The sequence below is a fragment of the Salmo salar genome, chromosome 20 (genome assembly GCF_965601325.2).
Source record: "Salmo salar chromosome 20, fSalSal1, whole genome shotgun sequence".
In the NCBI taxonomy this organism is placed as follows: Eukaryota; Metazoa; Chordata; class Actinopteri; order Salmoniformes; family Salmonidae; genus Salmo; species Salmo salar.
This window is the reverse complement of record NC_138310.1, coordinates 7798367-7815564: the sequence shown is the minus strand read 5'-3', so window position 1 is coordinate 7815564 and position 17198 is coordinate 7798367. Positions and strand designations below refer to the sequence as shown.

The following is a 17198-nucleotide window of genomic DNA, read 5'->3' as shown; positions in this document are numbered from 1 at the left end:
TAAAGGCAATGCTGCCACATACTAATTGGGTGTATGCAAACTTCTGACCCACTGGGAATGTGATGAAAGAAATAAAATCTGAAATAAATCATTCTATCTACTATTATTCTGACATTTCACATTCTTAAAATAAAGTGGTGATCCTAACTGACCTAAGACAGGGAATTTTTACTACGATTATATGTCAGGAATTGTGAAAAACTGAGTTTAAATGTATGTATGTAGATGTATGTAAACTTCCGACTTCACCTGTACATAAGGTATCGGTACAGAGTCAATGTGCGTGGGCACAGGTTAGTCGACGTAATTGAGATATGTTGTTACTTACCCCTACCACCTGGGGGGCGGTCCGTAAGGACGTCCAGGATCCAGTTGCAGAGGGAGGTGTTTAGTCCCAGGGTCCTTAGCTTAGTGATGAGCTTTGAACACTGAGCTGTAGTCAATGAATAGCATTCTCACGTGAGTGTTCCTTTTGTCCAGGTGGGAAAGGGCAGTGTGGAGTGCAATAGAGATTGCATCGTCTGTGGGTCTGTTGGGCTGGTATGAAAATTGGAGTGTTTTTCTTTATTTCTACTATTTTCTACATTGTAGAATAATAGTGAAGATAGCAAATCTATGAAATAACACGTGTAATCATGTAGTAACCAAAAAAGTGTTAAACAAATCAAAATACATTTGAGATTCTTCAAAGTAGCCACCCTTTGCCTTTGCACACTCTTGGCATACTCTTAACCAATTTCATGAGACTTGTTGGATCCAAGACCTTAGTACAACAAGTGGCAACTTTGTTTGACAACATCCGGTGACATTGCGGAGTGCAAAATTCAAAAAAACTAAATGCAAATATTTAACATACTTAAAAATACATGTGTTATACATCAAAATAAAGCTTAACTTCTTGTTAATCCAGCCGCTGTGTCAGATTTCAAAAAGGCTTTACGACGAAAGCACACCATGCGATTATCTGAGGACAGCGCCCCGTATACAAACACATGAAAATCATTTTTCAACCAGGCAGGTGCGACACAAAAGTCAGAAATAGCGATATAATTAATGCCTTACCTTTGAAGATCATCTTCTGTTGGCACTCCAAAATGTCCTTGAAACATCACAAATAGTCCTTTTGTTTGATAATGTCCTTCTTTATGTCCCAAAAATGTCAATTTATTTGGCGCGTTTGATTCAGAAATACACCGGTTTCAACTCGCCCAACATGCCTACAAAGTATCTAATAAGTTACCTGTAAACTTGGTCCAAACATTTCAAACAACGTTCCTAATCAAACCTCAGGTACCCTAAAACGTAAATAATCAATACAATTTAAGATGGAATAAACTGTTTCTTATACAGGATAAAAACAATGTGGAGCGCGCACCTTTTCACACGCACCAAAACAGTAGAGTCCACCTGGAGTGACACTTACAATGAATAGGACTACTTCTTCATTTCTCAAAATAAAAACATTGAAGAATTTCTAAAGACTGTTGACATCTAGTGGAAGCCATAGGAACTGCCACCAGGATCCTAATAATAAGGGTATCCCATAGAAATCATTGGAAAATCCTATGACCTCAAAACATTTTCCCCTGGATGGTTTGTCCTCGGGTTTCGCCTGCCAAATCAGTTCTGTTATACTCACAGACATTATTGTAACAGTTTTAGAAACTTTAGAGTGTTTTCTATCCAAATCTACCAATTATATGCATATCCTAGTTTCTGGGCCTGAGTAACAGGTAGTTTACTTTGGGCACGTTTTTCATCCGGATGTCAAAATACTGCCCCCTACCCAAGAGAGGTTAATCACGTCAATAGCTATGTTTCCATCGAATTGGAGACAGATTTTCGTGCAAATATTCTAAAATCTGCTTTACAATGATATGTGCATTTTGCCAACAGTGAAGTGTTTCCATCAAACAGACTTGTTGAGGATAAAAATCAGTGCGTGATGACGTAGTGCACACAAAATGTCATTTTTCGTTTAAGTTTTCATGTACCAAATAAAAATGTACATTTCAATGTGTTTCCATTGCATTTTCAACTCTACCAATAGTTTTGTCACAAATGTTTGCGTTAAATAGCAAATGTGCCTATTCTGGCCGTGGCACCTGCGCTCTAGCCAACAGTTCACAGATACAAAGCGGGTAGGCTGTGCAGGTTGGCTAGTCTACATGATGAGATTATTATGGATAAGAGCGAGAAAATGTTTATTTGTCAAATGGCAGTCAAGCATCGATCATCATGTCACCCAGAAAATTACCATCGACAGTTATTGGAAAGGAGCATCAAGATCATTGTGCACTTTCACCACCCTGTGTAGTTCATCATAACTTATTTCATCTGTAGCCTAATAAACTGCATGGTTTCCCTAGTTGTAGTGGGAGGAGAACACAACATGTCATCGTGTGACTCCAAGTTTCTTCGATATGATGGTTATTATATAAATACTTGCGCATAAAGACGTTTCCACCGCCGTTTCTCGCATAATTAATTTTACAGACACAAAAAGATACCACCATGTCGAACGAACAAATGATTTGTTGGCATTCATACAATTACACAGAAAATTCCTGTTTCCATCATAGCTGTCGTGATTTTCTTATACGGTAGGACTTTACTAGCATAAATAGTGTGGAGGCATTTTTACAGTGTCACCTTTTTGATCGGAATGCCATCTTTAGTCAGCTGTTCTACAACACAAAATTGTAAAACTCTCTAGTTTTGACTCATCTCGTCTCTCCTTATGTGTCTGCTGTTGTATCTGAACCAGGCTTAAGAGTTTCTGTAAAGAAATGTATGTGAACGTATAGAGACCAGTAAGGAGCATGTTGGAACTCTTCTTCCAGGGAGTATGCCGAGATGTTTGAGATCCAGCTGTCCAGCGCCACGGGCGGAGCCATACTGGGTACTCATTTGGTCGCCAGTGTTACCATCTCCAAGAGCGACTCACCCAACGGCGTGGTCCGTTTCCTGAACGAGAGCGTGATCACCCTGGTGAACCCCAACAGCACCCTGAGGCTCAGCCTGCACCTGGAGAGGGTGGGCGGGCTAGTGGGCAACACTACGGTAAGCCTACTGGGACCATCCACTTCCTCTGTCTGGTCTCTCTCTCTCTCTTCCTCCTCTTGTTCGCACAGGAGTCTGGTGAGGGGAGGATGGCTTATAATAAAGGCTAGAATGGAGTGAATAGAATGGTATCAAACACAAGGAAGCCATGTGTTCAATGTGTCAATTTCATTACATTCCAGCCAGTATTCCAGCCATTACTATGAGCCTGTCCGCCCCAATTAAGGTGCTAACTTGCTAGGCCTATAGACATCTAAGCAACTTTCGGGCCAGTTTCCCGAACACAGACTAAAAAGTATGCTCAATGGAGAATCTCCAGTGAAAGTACTTTTTAGTTCAGGACGAGCCTGAATCTGTGTTCGGGAAACTAGTGTATAACCGCCATGTTTTGTCTCTCTGACCTCGTAGTACAAGAGCATGTTCACCATCATCGTTTCTCTGCCAGATAGATGTCCATCACTCATTCTATGTTGCTAATGACATTGTAATGTTATTAGCCCACAGTGCCTTCGGAAAGTATTCACACCACTTGACTTAATCCCCATTTTGCTGTGTTATAGCGTGAGTTTAAATATTAATTGAGATTTGTTTGTCACTCGCAATACCCCGTGAGGTGGAATTATGTTATTTTTTTAAATACATTTTTTACAAATTAATAAAAAATGAAAAGCTGAAATATCTTGAGTCAATATGTATTCAACCCCTTTGTTATGGCAAATGTAAATAAGTTAAGGAGAAAAAATGTGCTTAACAAGTCACATAATAAGTTGCACCCTGTGTGCAATAATAGTGTTTAACATGATTTTTTTAAATTACTACCTCATCTCTGTACCCCACACATGCAATTATTAGTGTGAGTGAAAAGAAAGCCTGTACAGAATACAAATATATTTTTTAAATGCAACCTGTTTGCAACCAGGCACTGAAGTAATACTGCAATAAATGTGGCAAAGCAATTAACTTTTTGTCCTAAATACAAAGTGTTATGTTTGGGGCAAATCCAATACAACACATTACTACTGAGTACTACTATCCATATTTTCAAGCATAGTGGTGTCTGCATCATGTTATGGGTATGCTTGTAATCGTTAAGGATTGTGGAGTTTTTCAGGATAAAAAAGAAACGGAATGAAGCTAAGCACAGGTAAAATCCTAGAGGAAAACCTTTTCCAGTCTGCTTTCCACCAGACACTGGGAGATGAATTCCCCTTTCAGCAGGGCAATAATCTACACTGGAGTTGCTTACCAAGAAGACAGTGAATTTGGCCAAGTTACAGTTTTAACTTAAATCTACTTGAAAATCTATGGCATGACCTGAAAATAGTAGTCTAGCTATGATCAACATCCAATGTGACAGAACTTGAAGCATTTTGAAAAGAATAATGGGAAAAGGTTGCACAATCCAGGATTGGAAAGAATCTTAGAGACTTACGCAGAAAGACTCACAACTGTAATCGCTGCCAAAGGTGCTTCTACAAAGTATGGACTCAAGGTTGTGAAAACTTACAGAACCAGTCAAAAGTTTGGACACACCTACTCATTCAAGCATTTTTCTTTATTTTTACTATTTTCTATATTGTAGAATAATAGTGAACACATAACTATGAAATAACACATATGGAATCATGTAGTAGCAGAAAATGTGTTAAACAAATCAAAATATATAGTAGTCACCCTTTGCCTTGATGACAGCTTTCTTGGCATTCTTTCAACCAGCTTCACCTGGGATGCTTTTCCAACAGCCTTGAATGAGTTCCCACATAGACTGAGCACGTTTTGGCTGCTTTTCCTTCACTCTGCGGTCCAACTCATCCCAAACCATCTGAATTGGGTTGAGGTTGGGTGATTGTGGATGCCAGGTCATCTGATGCATCACTCTCCTTCTTGGTCAAATAGCCCTTACACAGCCTGGAGGTGTGTTGGGTCATTGTCATGAAAACAAATGACAGTCCCACTAAGCGCAAACCAGATGGGATGGTGTATCGCTGCAGAATGCTATGGTAGCCATGCTGGTTAAGTGTGCCTTGAATTCTAAATAAATCACTGACAGTGTCACCAGCAAAGCACCATCACACCTCCTCCATGCTTCACGGTGGGAACCACACATGCAGAGATCATCTGTTCACCTACTCTGTGTCTCACAAAGACACGGCGGTTAGAACCAGAAATCTAATTTGGACTCATGAGACCAAAGGACAGATTTCCACCGGTCTAATGTCCATTGCTCGTGTTTCTTCAAATTGGTGTCCTTTAGTAGTGGTTTCTTTGCAGCAATTCGACCATGAAGGCCTGATTCACGCTGTCTCCTCTGAACAGTTGATGTTGAGATGTGTCTGTTACTTGAACTCTGTGAAGCATTTATTTGGGCTGCAATTTCTGTGGCTGGTAACGCTAACGAACTCATCCCCTGCAGCAGAGGTAACTCTGGGACTTCCATTCCTGTGGCGGTCCTCATGCGAGCCAGTTTCATCATAGAGCTTGATGGTTTTTGCGACTGCGCTTGAAGAAACTTTCAAAGTTCTTGACATTTTCCAGATTGACTGACCTTCATGTTTTAAAGTGATGATGGACTGTCGTTTCTCTTTGCTTATTTGAGCTGTTCTTGCCATAATATGGACTTGGTCTTATACCAAATAGGGCTATCTTCTGTGTACCACCCATATCTTGTCACAACACAACTGGTTGGCTCAAATGCATTAAGAAGGAAAGAAATTCCACAAATGAACTTTTAACAAGGCACACCTGTTAATTGAAATGCATTCCAGTTGACGACCTCATGAAGCTGGTTGAGAGAATGCCAAGATGTATGCAAATCTGTCATCAATGCAAAGGGTGGCTACTTTGAAGAATCTCAAATGTAAAATATATTTTTGTAGCACTTTTTTGGTTACTACATGATTCCATATGTGTTATTTCATAGTTTTGATGTCTTCTCTATTATTCTATGATGTACAAAATCAAAACATTTAAGAAAAACCCTAGAATGAGTAGGTGTGTCCAAACTTTTAACTTTTACTGCATGTTGATTAGTTATTTATGTATTTCATGTTCAATAAATGTGCAAACATTTCTAAAAACATGTTTTCACTTTGTCATTTTGGGGTATTGTGTGTAGATGGATGAGAAAAAACAATATTTCATCCATTTTGAATTTAGACTCTAACACAAAATGTGGAATAAGTCAATATTATGGAAAATGTGTTTTTCACAAGGAATCGATTTGTTGGTAAAATATTTGGTTAATGTATTCGTCTTTATCTAAATGTCTTTACAAGCATGAATGTGATGCATACCAGCCCATCTGAATAATTGATGTCCTTTCCTCAGATAACATGGAGCATGCTGGGTCCCAACACCAAAGAGGTCTTACCACCCGTAAACACAGACATTGGTGAACCTGTGAACGGATCGTTCCATTTCAGAGATGGGGAGGGGGGATTACGCATCATCGATCTGAGTATTCTCCCCCATGGGGAGGTGGAGGTGGCGGAGACCTTTGTAGTCATGCTTGAGCTCCTCTCAGGAGACATGGACATTGACCCCCGAGCGGGCTGTGTCACGCTCAAGGTATGTCACCCTCCCAACGAGTGACATCTCAATTTGAATATGCGCTCCAGTTGTATTTAAACCATTATTGTATCATATTGAAATTACATCACAGTCTCTTATTGATATTTAAGAGTCTCTGAGTCATGGTGATGGCGTGTCTTTGTCTCTGGGTTTGTGTGTCTGGATCTGTGTGTGTGTCTCTGTCTCAGATTGAGAAGTTTGGTGACCCTAATGGCATAGTGCAGTTCACGGAGGAGGACCTTAGAGAGCGTGTGTACAGTGAGCCCACAGACAGAGAGGGGCCGCTCAACATCTCCCTCCTCATCACGCGCAGAGAGGGCGTCATGGGCAACATCACGGTAAGACCACCTCGGTACAGTTACAGCCAGCAATAGGCTTTATAGGCAGTGCTCAGGCTTTGAGTGTGTCCCTTTGTTTCAGATGTACTCAGAGAATGTATTGACAATGCATGAAGTTTATAATAGACTCACACTGTCATTACACTGTAGGTCCTATAGCGTACAGCCAATTCCCATGTATGTTATAGATGTGTGTGTGTGTGTGTGTGTCTCAGGTGCACTGGCAGATCCTGAGTGACTCTGACACATCGGGGGATTTCTCGGGCCTCAGCGGCTCTGTGGTCATCCTGGAGGGTCAGAGGGGGGCAGAGGTGGTCCTTTCCCTGCTGCCCGACGCCGTGCCCGAGCTGGAGGAGCTCTACACGCTCATGTTGAGCGCCGTGGAGGGCGGCGCCACCCTGGACGCCAACCGCAGTAGCACCCGACTCAGAGTGCGGGCCAACGACGAGCCGCACGGCTTGTTTGGGCTGGAGGCGGAGCAGCAGGCGGTGGTGGTGGCAGGGATGGGGGCTGGGCTGGGGAGACTCCTGACCCTGAAGGTGACGCGGCAGGCTGGAGCCTTTGGCAACGCCAGTGTGGGCTACCGGATCAGTAGTGGGCCTGGGCTGGATGGACAGGAGCTGCTGGGAGAGGCGGCTGTGGGGAGAGCCCTGGTCAAGGATGGGGAGGACTCCGTCTCTGTTTATGTGCCAATTAATAGTCAGGTAAGGGACCATTGGGGCCAGAGATAGTATACTCAAGACCAGGGTCCCCAATGATTTTTAACCGTCAATGGGGGATCATGCATTCGTGCCGCAACTGAATTTATATATTTCCTGGCAAAGCATGTAGATAACTTTGAATCTATATAGTTTTCCTGTTTTTGCATAATTTGCAATGATGAACATCACAAATGACCTAATAAGATCAAAACTATCTCCAGTATATCTAAGTACCCTTTTGGCAACAATGCCCTGTCGCTGACCCTGACTCTGTAGTCATGCTTACCAGACTGAATCTCTCTCTCTCTGTCTCTCGCTCTCTGTCTTGTAGGTGTTTCTCTCAGTGGGTGTGAACTTCACTGTGGAGCTAACAGACGTGAGCCTTCTGGGACCTCTCCCCAGCTCCCCACCCCGCCTCCTACTGGAAGCCAAGGTCGCCATAGTGACCGTCCCAGAGGAAGCAGCAAGCGCTGAGGTAGGAGTCAACAACTTTATTGAGTAGGGTGAAGTTGCACCTAGACGCTGATCTTGGGTCAGTTTTGCATTTGACCCACTAATGTTTAAGGATAGGATTTGGGGATCTCAGCTCAGGGGAAACTTCTCCCCGGAGCTAACTTTATTGTCCCAATGGGGAATCAAAGTGTACTGTATGTGTTGGGCCTTAGTTGGACCCATGTTCATACCTCCTGTCTCACATCGCATTGACCCAAGATGAGGAGGATGCTCTGTATCTCACTGAATTACTGGTCTGTGGTTGGTAGCCCCTCCCTCTGAACACCCAACCTCTTTCTGTCAGGAGTTATGACAGACTAATGTAACATACATTTCTTCTCAGTCAATTGACCAGCTTGGTGGTGACCACGACATGGGCTTAGTCTATTGACCTAGCTAGCTGCCACTACTATCTCTTCTACTACCAGACAGTATTAACCAAGCATGACAGCATTACATAGGGCTGTGGACAATCTTAATGCCAACTTTGTTTCAAAGTTTCATCACGTCATTGGAGAGAGTCACCGTTACAGTGGAAACGGTCTCGACCGTTCGTCTAGTTTTTTTCAGTCTGAATGCCCCATCTTTAGTCAGCTGTTCTAGCACATCATTCTAAAACTGGCTAGTTTTGCTTTGTCTCATCTCAATATGTTGTCTATTAGGTCTGTCCTGGGCTTTAATGTAACACTTATGAAATCATCCCCTATTCCTTCTCCTCTGTGTTGCTTGTGTGTGTGTGTGTGTGTGTAGGTGGGCTTTGCCTCGTTGGCACTGCAGGTCTCCAGTGTGGAGACGGGTGTGTGTGAGGCGCTGGTGTCCAGGACGGGGCTGTTTGGGGGGGTGAGGGTGGAGTGGAGCGCAGGGTACCCCCCTGGACAGGCTCCAGTTGGGTTCAAGCCTGGAGTTATCACCCCCAGCTCAGGTAAGGCCCTCAGACGGGAAACTCACCACTGTGAGCTTGAGGAGAGGTTTGGTGACATGTTTATCTGTCTATCTGAGATGTGGAAGTCTCTCCCTATTTGTTCATTAACTCTCTCTAAACACAGAAGGGCATGTGAATAGGCTGATAAGTGTTCCTTTTCTCTATATAAACCCACCAGACATATTCCACCTCCTCCAGTCTCATTTACATCTCTTTTTTTCCAAACACCACCACCAACAAACGCCCTACAAAATGACCAAACTGATAGTATTGATGTCGGGTGTCTGAGGGTGTTGTCTGAGGGTGTTGTCTGAGGGTTTGTCGTCCTCCTCAGGCTCAGTGACCCTGGCCCATGGAGAGAGGAGCAAGGCTGTGTCCCTCCAGGCACTCCCTGATGTGTCTGAGCCAGCGGCCTACGCCCTTCACCTCACTGCAGCCGTCTCCAGCTCACCTGCTCCTGGAGAAGCCAGACTCAGGTACAGTAACTAGCCTCACCTGCCAGGCTTATAACGCTCCTATATACTATAGGCACAACGGTTGGAACGAGACAGCCTTCTCACTGAAGATTGCATTCTGTATGTAATAGTACTGTTAGAATGATATAACAGCTATGGTGTGATGTTAATCTCTGTTTCCCTCTCCAGGTCAGGGTTCACGGTGGCAGAGGTCGAGCCACTGGGGCTGTACCAGTTCGCCCCGGACTCCCGCCAGCTGGTCATCGAGGAGGACGTGCAGACCATCACCCTCTACGTCCAGCGGCTCTACGGTTTCCGTAGCAACCGTACCCGCCTATCCTACGAGACGGCGTCGGGCAGCGCCCTGGCGGGACAGGACTTCACCGCCGTGCAGGACGGAGAGCTGTTCTTCGACTCGCCTCGCCAGACCTCCGCCTCAATCCGTCTGTCTGTACTGGACGATGTGCTCTCGGAGCCCGATGAGATCTTCTATGTCAACCTGACAGACGTTCAGGTACTGCGCCGTGGTGGTGACCCCCACTCAGGCGACTCCTGGCCCCGTCTCACCCCCCAACACAGTGTGGCCACTGTCACCATCCTGGCCAGTGATGTCAGCGGGGGAGTGTTGAGCATCGGGCCGGGGCTGGTTCAGACAGCAGAGGACAGGGAGGAGGGGAGCCAGCAGGAGAGGAAAGTGCTCCTCAAGGTGCACAGGTCTGAGAGCCTGGCTGGGCCAGTGAGGGTCAGGGTCCAGGCTTATGGGGGCGGGAGTGTCGGAGGTGCCCCTCTCCCCTTTACTTTGGAACCCAACAGGAGCCTAGCCCTGGAGGGGCAGGACTTCAGGCTGGAGTCCACCCTGGTGTCACTGCAGGAGGGGCAAAGCGAGGCCGAGGTCAGCCTACTCATCCTAGACGACTCTGAGCCCGAGGGACAGGAAGTGTTCTTCATCTACCTCAGCGAGCCAGAGGGAGGGGCACAGATCGCAGATGGACCCGATAAGCAGGGCTTCAGCTCCTTTGCCAAAATTATAATCCTAGGTAAAACACTGAAACGCCCATATCAGCTCCCCTGTCACATGCTTCTTTAGTCTATCCATTGGTCAGTCAATTCAAGCTAATGTCATGCTCTAGTTTGTCTAATGCAATTGAATCTTTATAGGTCATTGTTTTCCAATACAATTTCTAAATTAGGTCCCTGGGCACAGACATCTGACATCATTCCAGTGATGGGAAATCTGTTCCACTGTTCGTTTGAATATAATTGATGATATAATCAAAGGGACGGTCACAAGAGAATTGGAAGCTCGATGCGCTGTATTTGTTGAACGCTCTCCTCAGTCTACATACAGTGAACAGTATAAGGAAATAGTCACATAACTCTGTCTCTCTCTCCTTCCACTCCCTCCCTCTCTCCCTCTCTCTCAGGGAGTGATTTCCATAACGGGATAGTGGGTTTCAGTGTGAGTTCTCTGCTGGGCCAGGTTCTGGATGAGGACTCAGAACAGAACAGAACGGCCCTACTCTACCTACAGAGACAACAGAACCGGTATGTTCCTCAGTGTTTTATCCTCCGTAACATTCCTCTGCCCACATGACTGTCAGCAAACCAAAGAGTAGCAGCAGTGACAGTAAAATCGTTATCATAAGTAGTGTGATACAAGCAAGCTACAATGATCACCCCCAGCCACTTCGGGGCACTGTGTGTTTGATGTGAGACCCATCTGCCTCCGGAAAAATAAAAATAAAAATATTTTCTTATGTTTCTTTTTTCTTCTTCTTGCTTTTCTGCCTCCCCCGTGCAGGGCCTTTGAGGATGTTGAGGTGATGTGGCGGGCCACATTCAACAGGGTGGAACTGTCCCTGGTCAACAACGGTGTCAACCTGACCCGGGAGCTGCTGCAGACCTCAGGCACCGTGCTGTGCAGGAGAGGACAGGTCCTCTGTGTCCTCAGCATGGAGGTCCGACAAGACCAGGTGATTCCCAGGTCATACTAGAGGTTAGAGGTCAAGGGGGACCAGAACAGATGAGTCTCACAATACTCTAAAACTGTCAGCAACTCCTCTTCATTTGGACCAGTGACTTGAAGGAGCAAGCAGGATGTCCTTATAAAGTAGCTCTCTCCCAGCCCGTACATCCCTTGTATTTCACACGATACCTTTCTGCTGTGGCATCAGAGGATATACAGTATGTTAATGTGGAGGTTTGAAGAGAGAATAGGCTGAAGGTGGCATCGACATCAATGTAAGCTCACAGGAGGAGGGCAGGAAGCCCCTGTGGTGTGATCACAGCCTCGGTCCTCTCCTCTCTTCTCATCTCCTTCCTCTCCTCTCCCTGGTGGTCCTACCAGGCAGCTCACCCAGCCTCTGCCCACTTCCTGTCCTGCTGTTTGTCTGTGTGTCTGGGATATTTTAGGGCAGACCTCCACATGCCTCTTCCTATCGAGCGCAGTCTGTCTGCTGTGCTTCCTAATCCCCTACCCCTTCCTCCCCTCCCCCTACAATGCTGGTATATAACACAGCCCCCAGACCTGGGAATGAGCTATTAGTCCCAGACTCACTGTTGGAGGCTGCAGGACCTGTCCACCAGTATGTGGCATGGGGTTCAATTCTATAACCCATTTTTATAAACATTGCTCGTACTGTACTGTAATTTTATGGCTGGGGCACATAATGTTCCCTCTTTCTATTTGTCATCCTTTTCCCCTTTTATGTATTTCAATCTTAAACCAGATAGCCTTTCCTAAACCTCCAATGTCTGTGTGTTGCCATAGGAACCTGAGTACCAGGCCTGGTTCCTGGTTGAGATCTACCAGGTGGGTATTGGCGCTGCTATCAACGAGAGTGCCCGCTTTGCCAATATCACCATGCTGGAGAGCGATGACCCCCGGGGGCTGGTCTACTTTGCGGTGGGTTCCAGACTGCCCATAGCACACCTCAAGACCACCCGCCTCAGTCTGCAGGTGTACAGAGAGGCCAGCACAGCCTCCACCATCACCATACGCTACCGCATGCTGGTGAGAAACATACACATGTGCACAGTACATACTACACACCACACACACTCACACACCACACACAGACACACACACACACACACACACACACACACAGACACACACACACACACACACACACACACACACACACACACACACACACACACACGGAATACTCACACACATATTCTTTTGTAATAATATTTTTCACATTTCCATACATTCACATAAAATAATAATTTTAATATTGACATACTACCACACATCCTCTCACATTGTCTCCCTCTGTAACCTCTCACATCCTTCTGGTCGAAAATGACAATTTCAAAGTAGGCCAAGTCCCATCTTATTCAAGATGTTGTGTTGTCTAACTCACCAAATCAGATTTCCATTCCTCACCCTGACCTAATTAAGCTGACCTAATTTTGTGACCTTCGAGGTCTAACGGTGTGTCTGTGTGTCTTCCCTCTCCTCCCATCCTGCCTCTCTCCCAGGGGTGGGGGATGAGCTCTGTGTGTTTGATCCACTGCCTAGCTGGGGGCCGACATTCACTTGTAACCCCAGCCTTTGATATTGTAGATCAAAAGGGAGATTGTCGAGTGCACTTACCAGCACTCCACCTCCATGTTACATATGACAAGGTTATCTCCTTTCATCTTTCAGACAGAAATGATGTTCTGAAAACATCAGTTGGATACATATTTATGTCACAGAGTCCAAATTCATCTGTTCTTCAATCCATCCCTTTTTCCTTCTATTTCGCCACAGGTCTTCAACCTCCTCTTATATTTGTACATGCATAAAGCTCTGTTGCAACACCTACTGTATCTCCCCATGCATCCGTCTTTCTCTCTATTTTCCACCTTTCCCACCTCCCTCAATCTTTCCATCCTACTATGACCTCACACTCCTTTCTCGTTGTCGTCCAATAGGAACTCCCTCGGGCTGAGGCAGTAGGCCCCAACCTGGTCTGGCCCGCCGTGGCCGGGATGGACTTCCTAAAAGAAGAGGGCCAGCTGACCTTTGACCTGGGCCAGAGGAGCACAGGGCTGGACATCACCCTCACCCCAGACCAGGCCTCGTCCAACCCCCCACCCAAGCGCTTCCGTGTGGAGCTGTATGGAGCCAGCGGAGGGGCCAGGGTACACCCTGAGTATGGGCTGGCTAACGTGACCCTGGTATCGGACACAGAGGCCCAGCTGGTTTGGGCCCTGTTGGACCAGCTCCAGCAGCCTCTGGACAACGCCATACTGGATAGGGTGCTCCAGGCCCTGCTCAACAAGGCCACAGCCCAGCTCACACCAGAACAACTGACTGCCGTTCTGGTCGCAATGGGGAAGGTGAGAGAGGAGGGAGAGCGAGGGAGAGCGAGGGAGAGGCAAAACAAAGGCTAAACAGAGATCAGAGGGAGACTTTTTTTCAAACTTGCTTTGTTTGTTATTAAAAGTGATCTGTTTGTGTGGCTTTTTGCTTTTGTGTGCTTAGCGTGTGTTGCATTTGAGTTTGTCTGCTTTTGCCAAAGGGCAGCCTTTTCCCATACAAAATAGTGACAGATCTGCAGAAGAGTTTCCTTTTGAAAAGGTCTCTGTTGTCACTGACTGTCTGACTCTAGCACCAGCTCGCTGTTACACTGTCACTTCATCTGAACCAATCAGCCTCTAGCCAAGTCAAGCCTGCTCTGTAGTGTGAGAGAGCAGAGCAGGGGGCTGAGGGCACAGGGAATAACTGTCACCGGCGTACTAGAAATGAACCAACACACTCTTAGAAAAAAAGGTTCCAAAAGGGTTTGTCAGTTGCATTGTACTGTATGTATGGTAGCAGGGAATCACCAAATTCCACTTGTCACTCATAAGCCACAGGTACTGTAGATGTGTGTGTGTGTGTGTGTGTGTGTGTGTGTGTGTAGATTTAATAGGGGGCTCTTAGGTCACTGGCTATATGTATCTTAGTCATAAACACCTCCACTCTCTCTCTCTCTCCCTCTGCTCGCCAAGGTGCTTAAGGAGGCAGAGCGAACCCCTCTTGCTGACAGCAGTCGTGGTTTGACTTATGACCTCCTGTGTGCCATGGCAAACCCCAGCCGTGTCGACACGCAGGGCCTGAGTCAGCTGGCAGAGGTGGCTGAGCGCTTCGCCTTCTCCCTCCTCACACACTCCCAGTGTGGAGCACAGGGTCAAAGGTCAGTCCTGCCCTTGGGGGATTGTGGGTAACTCAAGCGGAGCAGTGCAGTTTATTATTTCTGCTAATGTCGACACTAAGGTCGACTATGGTCTTGTATAGTAGATCTCTTATTTCCCACTGTTACAAAGACTATATGAGTAGAATAAGAGTGTGATTTGTTGGTATTTTCAAAGGGGGAGGACCATACTGGACACCTGTGCCTACATATCCATCTCTGCCTACCACTGGTACCCTACCCAGATCAACGGGCACATGTTCACAGGCAAGAACTCAGACTCATTCCAGTTGCCAGAGTCCCTCCTTGAGGTGCCAGCCCTGCCCGCGGGCACCCTCTCCCCCTCAGCCTGCCGCCGCGTTCAGCTCACAGAGTACAGCACGGAGCACTGGTTCCTCACCAATGACAAAACCACCGCCCTCAACGACAAGGCAAGCAGACCCACACACACTCAATGCCAAATCATGGCAGCTATAAGCACTTCCAGACTGATTGGTAACTATACTGGAGATGGGATGCCCCCCCTTGCAATTTTTCCCAAAGTCATTGTTGTAAAAGTGTGAGGTTTTTTTACACCAGACACTCTTATCCAGAGTGACTTACAGGAGCAATTAGGGTTAAGAGCATTGCTCAAGGGCACATCGAAAGATTGTTCAGCTGGTGGGCTGTAGGAGTCAAACCAGTGACCTTTCGGCTACTGGAATATGGGCTTAACCGATAGGCTTCTCGCCGCCCAGAACACATCACAGTTTTACTTGTTTAGTCCATTCATCTGGTCAAATAAAGGTAAATAAATTATCATCAAGTTATAGGAGAGTGCTATGGTATTACAGGTCAGGATGTTTTTGTCCGAATGTAACTTTTGTGCTGGTCAGAAACAGCAGGGGGCAATGTTGTCCACTGAGGCTCTGTCCTTAGTTTCTGCCTGTTGGTCTTTAGAGCTAAAACCAAATAGAAGTTGCCCATAATAGCTGTAGACACATATCTAGGGTCAGCGTACCTTCCCCCAATCCTTAGTATTGAACAATTTTGTGGAAAATCCCATAACTGACCTTAAATCAGCATTTAGGGGGCAACTTCATCCTGATCTGTACTCTAATGGTGTTCCTCTTGTTTTGTAGGTTTTCTCTGCCAGCCTGCAGGGCCGTGGGTCACGGCCCCTGAATAAGAGTGACGAGGTGGTGTACCGTATTCACACCCCTGGGCCAAGGGTCAAACCTGGCCGGTCCCTGTGCCTTCTGTGGAACCAGGCTGCTGAGAGGTACTGTACTCTACCCACCTGATGCCCTCAACCCCCTTTCCCATACACGGCCACTTTCCTTCACACAGTACTATGTAGCTCTGTAGCACGTTAACATCTGATATACTGTATATGCATATTATATATAACTCACATGCGACCCGTAGTAAGACTGTACAATTAGGCTGTTAACATTTGTATCTGACTCCATTTAACATTCTAGTAAAACCATGTGTAATCAAGTATTATGCGTTTGGCTGACTAAGATCAAGAAATGGTCATGAGAGGCGAATGCAGAATGCAAGTATTATTTAATAACTTTGTAAAATGAATGGATTCACATACAAGGCATAACGCTTTAGTTACAAGGCAATACTGACATTAACATAGCAATCACAATCTAGGCATACAGACAAGCCATGAACTAATTGGGGTGGCTGGTAGCCTAGTGGTTAGAGCGTTGGACTAGTAACCGTAAAGGTTGCAAGATCGAATCCCCGACCTGACAAGGTAAAGATGTGTCGTTCTGCCCCTGAACAAGGCAGTTAACCCACTGTTCCTAGGCCGTCATTGAAAATAAGAATTTGCCTAGTTAAATAAAGGTCAAATATTTTTTATCAGACCTAGCTTACAGTAGTTTACAAGAGAAGCATTTCATACAACCTTATTCCATGGGCATAATACAGGATACGAAACAGAATGCATTTCATTCAATTTATAACATTTGAAGGTGTCTTTAAAAAAAATACATATATATATATATTTACACCCTTGACCAATCAAATAATACCAAGTAACCTGATCACCCAGGCCCAATCTCCAAAGGATGTCACAGCATCTGAAGGCTTGTGTGGGGGATGAGTTAAGACCAATGCAAATAAGACATACAGTGTCGTCAGAGTTCTCCTCAGGGGACACGTTTCAGATACATACCAAACATGGATGCAATAGCGTCACTAACACACATTTCAATAGTCAGTCCTATGGATACTATAGAGAGAGATTTGGCCCCTCAAAGAGGGGGGGCGTACTGGCTCTTAAATCATTGTCCTTTGTGTGTTCCTGGGCCATTTGCCAGGCAGACCCAGAGGTGACAGAGAGCACATAGTTACGGCTGAGCCTACAGCTCTACCACAACAAACAGAGCCTTCATGATCACATATTATTCATTTTTTTATGAATCCCCCAAAACGGATATTTCTCTTAGTTTCTGTCGCTATCCTTAACTTGAACCCATATAATAATG

At 45.6% G+C, this 17198-nt stretch overlaps 1 protein-coding gene across 1 annotated transcript in view; it reads left to right on the top strand.

The window, feature by feature from the left end:
• adgrv1 (adhesion G protein-coupled receptor V1) overlaps nt 1–17198 on the top strand; it is a 197173-nt gene that overhangs the window by 92253 nt on the left and 87722 nt on the right. The window contains exons 67-81 of the mRNA XM_014160914.3: nt 2844–3063; nt 6391–6630; nt 6822–6971; nt 7187–7675; nt 8004–8147; nt 8915–9086; nt 9421–9562; nt 9731–10578; nt 10966–11086; nt 11343–11514; nt 12312–12554; nt 13469–13876; nt 14531–14715; nt 14891–15143; nt 15834–15973. Coding sequence (XP_014016389.3) covers nt 2844–3063; nt 6391–6630; nt 6822–6971; nt 7187–7675; nt 8004–8147; nt 8915–9086; nt 9421–9562; nt 9731–10578; nt 10966–11086; nt 11343–11514; nt 12312–12554; nt 13469–13876; nt 14531–14715; nt 14891–15143; nt 15834–15973 — 3927 coding nt within the window. The remainder of the gene's footprint in view (nt 1–2843; nt 3064–6390; nt 6631–6821; nt 6972–7186; nt 7676–8003; nt 8148–8914; nt 9087–9420; nt 9563–9730; nt 10579–10965; nt 11087–11342; nt 11515–12311; nt 12555–13468; nt 13877–14530; nt 14716–14890; nt 15144–15833; nt 15974–17198) is intronic.